This window comes from Poecilia latipinna, unplaced genomic scaffold (assembly GCF_001443285.1).
Source record: "Poecilia latipinna isolate Pla-1442-1.1 unplaced genomic scaffold, P_latipinna-1.0 Scaffold3692, whole genome shotgun sequence".
NCBI lineage: Eukaryota > Metazoa > Chordata > Actinopteri > Cyprinodontiformes > Poeciliidae > Poecilia > Poecilia latipinna.
The window spans coordinates 8,532-15,327 of record NW_015116308.1 but is presented as its reverse complement, the minus strand read 5'-3'; the positions used below and the strand labels follow the sequence as shown (position 1 = coordinate 15,327).

The 6,796-nt window shown below is 39.1% G+C and overlaps 1 protein-coding gene across 1 annotated transcript in view; it reads right to left on the bottom strand.

Annotated features, from left to right (window-relative positions):
- Positions 1-3,841, bottom strand: part of LOC106941476 (tissue factor-like) — a 19,173-nt gene extending 15,332 nt beyond the window's left edge. Inside the window, exons 1-2 of the mRNA XM_015024524.1 lie at positions 3,627-3,841; positions 1,113-1,230 (exon numbers count right to left, since the gene is read on the bottom strand). Of these exons, the coding sequence (XP_014880010.1) occupies positions 1,113-1,230; positions 3,627-3,690 (182 nt within the window). The 5' untranslated portion in view covers positions 3,691-3,841. The remainder of the gene's footprint in view (positions 1-1,112; positions 1,231-3,626) is intronic.
- Positions 3,842-6,796: the final 2,955 nt, after the last annotated feature.

The following is a 6,796-nucleotide window of genomic DNA, read 5'->3' as shown; positions in this document are numbered from 1 at the left end:
AATTAAAAAAAAAATTATGGGAAAATTAAAACCCATTTTGTCCCTATTCTCAAGAATCACTGTTATATCTTCCTAATGGACGTTCTGAAGGAAGGGGAATGAAATGGTGAGACATAGGTAAGCGTGTGAGACCTCTGTCTTTGCTGGCAAAGTGATGCACAGCAACTTTGAAGTAACCCTGGATCCAGAGTACATACAAAAAAAAGTACAGCCTTGGTCCCGGCCTATTTAAAACTCTGCAGAGACGGCGCTGTCTCTATTTCAGTTGCTGAGCTGACATTTCTGCCCACCTGTCACTGCTCCCCATGCTTACTGGAGCCCCGGAGCTGAGCAAAGAAACTGTGGTCAAACAGACGTTGTCACTGGTTTGCACCAGATCAAGTTCACCCCACAGTCTGAGCTAACGTGGACCAGCCAAACCAGTGCCGCCACCTGGCAGTACTAACGCTGTGCTGGTGACAGTTGGTAGTTTCAACAGTCACCAGCTTGAAACTACCAACAGGTCTGGAGGAACATTCTTCTGTCTGCAATTAAAGTCTTACTGAAAATGCATTAACACTATTGTATAGAATGGTACTGCTGTAATCTATGGGATATTTGGATGACCCTGTGCACAAGTCATCTTTTTTTCTTTCCCAACTTTTCCCAAACCTCTTGGATAGCTCTGGATGAACAGACATCTCCAGCACCATCATCATCTTTGCTTTCTTTGTAGGATGCAGAATGAAAGCAGATAAACAGGACAGTAGAAGCAGTGCACAAGAGGTGGAATTGCTGAGAAATGGCCAGGATCATGCGGTGGGCTGGACCATTCACCTGGAACAGTTTAATTGTTATGGGCCAGGCATACCCATGAAACCAGTCAGAAAACAAACTTTCTACTTGGTTTAAGATCTCAAGTCTTCTCAAGTAAAGTATTTCACGTTCAATTGAAATCTTAAGTCATTGGTATAAAAAATGTTGTCAATCAAGTTAAGTCTGAAGTCACAATTTTGTGCCTCAAGTCATGGAATTTAGATTCCAAGTCATGTGACTCTGCCCTGTTTTACCTAAGTCTAAGAGGCAACAACTGATCATTAAAGGCAGAATAAAGAAAATGTGTCTGCACTTACTTTTCAGAGTACAAGACGGTATATGTATGCTCAGACTCTTCAACAGTCCATTTGAGAATAGTTTGAAAATCTAGAGATGTCCAATGAACATTCTGTGCTTTGGGAACAGAAGTGTCACCTGGGAATATGAACAGAAAACATTTGTCTCTTTAGAATGAAAGCATTTTCTACTCCTTTCACTGAAAGTTTATCATTATGATATGTGGCTTTACTTCTTGTGATTATATGATCTTCCTTCCTTATTTTCTTCTGTTTGAGAGTAAAATACTCAACACGCTATGCTTGATACACTTTCATTAAACATACATTCACGACCATTTATAAATTTAATGGACAATTAATGGAACAAATGAATAATGGTCCAAGTTTTGCCTTTTCTTGCTAAAAAAAACAGGTTCTGTTCACTTGGCAGTCTAAAAACATTCACATGAGATCAGAGATGCTGTTCAACAATTTTATGTTCATGAAGATGCAGTGTCATCAAAGGTGAAGTAAAAATACCATAAAATGCACTATCTCTGTCTAATTACACATAAATATCCAGTATTTACCTTTAGTCTCCTGTGTTTTTATTTAAGTAAAACATTAATTCTATATTTCAGCTCCATGTTGGTTAATTTTTAACTTTTTTTGGCACCACTTGTGGTTTTTAATGTAGGCTAGTTGGGCAATTACCCAGGGCAGCATTAGAAAATTCTCAGATACTTTCTTACATTTTAATTGGTTGAATAGAGGGAGGAGGAGCTTTCCAAGGGTGCCATTCATTTGAGAACCACCACTGACTGGCATTACCCAGTAGGAGGGGTTCACACAGGGCTGTGGTCAGGATAAGGGAAGCACTCTTGCAAACTTAGTGACTTTTCAAAACCCTGTAGGACCTTTCCTTATTTCAAAAAGCGGTGAGAAACAAATCTAGCGGCTTTATTTTGTGTTACTGGAGACTCTGGCAACAAAAACTCTGCAGTAACTATCCTTAGTGAGCAAGCAGTTATAGCTGCCATGATCCCCTCCCACTTCCTAAACACTGCAATCAGTCTCACACAGTTGCCCTGCAGTCAGAGCAGAGGAGACCCATTCCTCTCCATGTCCACATTGCAAAGAAATCATATGTGCAAAGCTGAGAAACACTACTGATCAATTCTCACCATTCCAACTCCCACCTCACCATAGGGGTGTATGTCTGAGTTGAGATGATTTTATACTTTAATGTGGGCTGTGATGTAGACATCTTCCAGGCTGGAACACCAGAAAGGAGCGAAGTTAAACAGTTCCTGAAGATAAACTAAATCATATAAACTCTGACCGGTGGGTTTCTAAGAAGGCTGTTTATTCACAGGGATACACTAGCAAGTCAATAAACATTCAGACAATTCCCAACCTAATATCAACTAACTAAGTATATAACCACCGTGGCAACCAATAGAAAAATTCAGCTGCAATGTAAACCCTTCAACCCAATGGATCTGACTGGTTGTTTCTGATGGAGCTGTGTATTTTATGGCAGGTCGATAGGGAGAAGGCAGAGGAGCTTAATTTTTTTTTTACAGATTATCTGTGTCATATTATACTGACACAACCTGGTTATAGTTTTAGCAAATGTATAAAAGATATTTTTTATACTGCATCTTTAATTCTGATACTAGCGTTACGATGTGGCGACAGTGGTAGGAGTTTGTCCTGCAATCGACAGGTTCCCAGTTCCATCCCTGCTCTTTCCACTTCTGTCATTGTGTCCTTGGCCAAATGTGTCACTCTCTATCAGTCATACACTCCTCAGTCAGTCTGTCAGGCTCTGTTAGACTGAGTGTGTGAATCTTTGTGTGATTGGGTGACTGACTGAAGGAAGTGTGGGGTCCTCTGGTCTTGATAAAGCACAAGTACAAGCCATTTATCAATATCTCCACCCACAGAGTTATAATCTGTTACAGATCAGTAAAACAGACTGATAAGTGCTGACCATAGTGTTTCATTTCTGCTAAAAGTAAAGCTTTTATCAGAATTTACTGTCTCCACATGTGAATCAGTGAAAAGGCTCAATAATAAGCAAGGTATCACATGCTGAAAATGTTAAGTTCCTTGGTATTCTTTAAACAGCCAGAGTAAACATGAACTTTTTATCCTGAATCGGATATGAGGTGGAACACCAGAAAGGAGTGAAGTTAAACAGTTCCTGAAGATAAACTAAATCATATAAACTCTGACCGGTGGGTTTCTAAGAAGGCTGTTTATTCACAGGGATACACTAGCAAGTCAATAAACATTCAGACAATTCCCAACTAACTATGTATATAAAATGTCCATCAGTGTTAAATTACATAGGTTGTTTGTAGGCGATTGAATTTCTCTCTAACAGAGCAATAGACTAGTTATACTCGATAATGGCATGGTATCCAACAGAAGTAAACCATAAACATGACAGTACCATTTCTAAGTGCACTGTGTGGAGTTTTCAAAGAGAGGCTGATGCAGATGACTTGTACCAGAACAGAAGAAAAAAATGATCTCATGACTTACCTGTGGTCATGCTCCAAGCAGTCATACATGCTCCCACACACAGCAGAGTTTTTATACATGCCATGTTAACACACTAGAATCCGTTCCAAGGCAATCTGTGGTCCTTCATTAACTACCTGAGCTGAAAAGAAGCTCGTCTGGTTTTCAGCGGCTCAGACTGTTTCTATGTAGCAGGGCAGAGAGCGTGGGAGCTGCAGTGAGGTGGAGCGAGGGGAACATTCAGGGTCCGCCTGCTGTATGCTGATTTTTTCCACATGTTTGCCCATATGGGGCTCAGTCTGAATTCCTCCCTAAAAGCCTGTCTTGACGAGCATGAATGCCTTATGACTAAGTGTACGCATTCATTTGAAAATTGGGAAACTTGAGTTTCAGTCATTTTTATGTCTGAAGAGGACTAAGAGATGACAAAGCAGTGAGTAACACACTGGAATGGTATGTACTCTGAAAAGGGATTGTGGTCTGGAAATTAAAACAAGCTATTTTTCTCATCAGTGGTTCTTTTATAAGAAACAAACAGCTTAAGCTCACGTTGCCTTGACAACCGAGAAGCTTTGTGGCCTGACCCAGATCAGACTCACCATAAACCACTTTAGTTCCAGAGAATTTGTTAATTTTGTTCACATTAGCCCTTAGCCAGATAAGTGGGTCAAAATGACTCAGTGAGGGTTCTTTTGCTACATCTTTTTAACAAAAGTTATAATTTCATATTCTAGGTGTTCCTCAAAAATGTGTTATTTAGATCATACCATTACAAATTTGATCTTACCCCTGACACATTTAGCAGTATTTACATTTGCAAGCTTCCTAGCCATAGGGGAATTTTTCTGCTATAATCCAAGAGCACACATTTTCAGATGAAAGCAGAATTTCATGTCTTTTGTTCTCAAAACTTGTAATATTTTTTGCTTACATTTTTATTTTAGCTCATTTTTGTACGTCAGGGTAGCTGTGGGATTTTACAGTGTAGGGTAGGATCATTTTCTTTCTTGCCAAGTGTGAAAGAAGTGTTTCTTTCACACTTGGCAAGAAAACCTAGGTGCCTGAAATCTTTTGGCACCATGTGTAAGTCATTTAATAAGAATGTTGAGTGAAAGGCTGCTGTAGTTTAAAGCTGATGAATCTGCTAGTGTTGTTGTAACCAAGCAGATGTTTTTGCTCTTTGCATGCCTGACCAACACATCATGAGTTTTACCAGCACAGATTTATTAGTTCATACACATGTAGCGTGTAGATGGAGTAAATAAGAAAATCAGCAGTAAACTGATCTGTGCTGTGCTCAGCCGAGTGCATTCCTGAGGGAGCTGACTGAGGCCTCAGGGATGGTTAACTCTGAACTCACTCCTCTTTGGTCAGAAAAACACAAGATTTATGCTCAGTGAAATCTGATATCTTGTGGGAAAATGTCCTTATTTTGAGAGTATCAGTTTCCTAGAAAAGTAGTCAAAGCTCATCATGCTGTCATGTACGATTTAAGGGAAGTATAAAATCTGACTCAACTTATGTCGTCAGAAGCATCTCATTCAACAGCTGAATCACTCATGCTCAGACTGGACGTAAACCTAACCATTTGTTTAGTTCCATTTTACTTTATGTACCCAGTGAACATTCTGGCCTCCCACATTACTCAGTGGGACTTGGATGAGTTTTCTGTTTATTTTCAATGCACAAGTATTATTTTAACATTTGGCCCAGAATAATATTTGCATGTTTTGACCCTTTTCTCATTCATGGATTAAAAAATTGCACAACATGTCCTACAAAAACTTATTTTAACAGTTCTTCAAAGGTTAAAAAAGCATCACTTCATTCCAACTTAAACACAAGAAAACTGATTTAGACAAAATGAAAACATCATGTCTCTGTTATATCACAAAAATGTGGGTAAGCTGGGTGGGGAACCCAGTTAGCATCCATTGGGCTTTTGGACTCATGTATTCCATTACATGATGCCTTTTATGGCCAAAAGTATTGTTTCACTCCTTTAAATCATTGGAGTTCCAACTCCTTCTATTTGTCACGTGGATGTATTAAATTGGGCACCTCCACTCTCATCCACTCTGACAGGTTTAAAGCAGTAAAACCTGCCATAGTCCCAAATAGAATCTTGTCAAATTAATCAGAAACAAACTTCTTGGTTAAATAAAAATACATTTAAATCACAAACTAACAGAAGATAAATAATGGCTTACATTTGGAATGTTATAAGCATTTCATCAAATTGGTCATTCTCAGGAGCTCAGTTTAATTCCAGAGGTACCATAATAAGACGCCTCCTGAAAAATTTGTCCTCAAATATTCATGGCTTAATATTCACAGATTTACTTGTTTGAGGAAAAGTTGTAGATTGTGTTCGTAGCGCATATTTGAGATATATTTTAAGAAAACACATAGCTTGAGAAGCTGAAGTATGTTGGTGTAATGCTACTTGACATTTGCAATTCAGTCACTGTAGTGCCAAGACAGTTTCCTCTGTTTCCATAGTTAACTATGTTTGCAATATTGAGATAGGCAGTGATACACATTTTTAGAGAGGGTCTCAAATGTTTTCAGATTTCAGCTAGTATTTGTGAGTAGGTGTTTTCCATGAGCACCATGGATACCAGGGATCCTGGGAATGTGATATTACAGTGACAGCCCAACTTTTTTTGGAGTGTTGGCTTCAATTCCTTAGTTCCAGTGTGTAAATAACTCCTAATGCTTCAGTATACCAAGACATTAATGCTTTGTGGGAACAGTTTGGAGATAACCCCCTCCTGTTGCAACATGACTGCATACCAGTGAACAAAAAAAGGTTAATAAAGACAGCAATCTGAGAGCTTCATGCAGAAGAACTGCAGCCAGCACATGTCCTGACTTCCACCTGATAGAACACCTTTAGGATTAATTAAATCACAGACTATGAGCCTCACATTCTCATCTAATATCAGAATCTGATCTCAGAAATGCTCTTGTGGAGGAATGGACACACTTCTTAACCTTCAAGAAAACCTTCCCAGAGGAGTGAAGGCCGTAAAGGGTGAGCCAACCAAATATTTAACCCTGTGGACTACAAATGGGATATTGGCCAATTCATGTGTTTGAAGGATTAAGCAAATCAGAGTTTCTGTTAACATGACAATCCTACGCAGTGTGAGTTTGAATTGACACATTGCTGCACTCTTGTGGCTGCA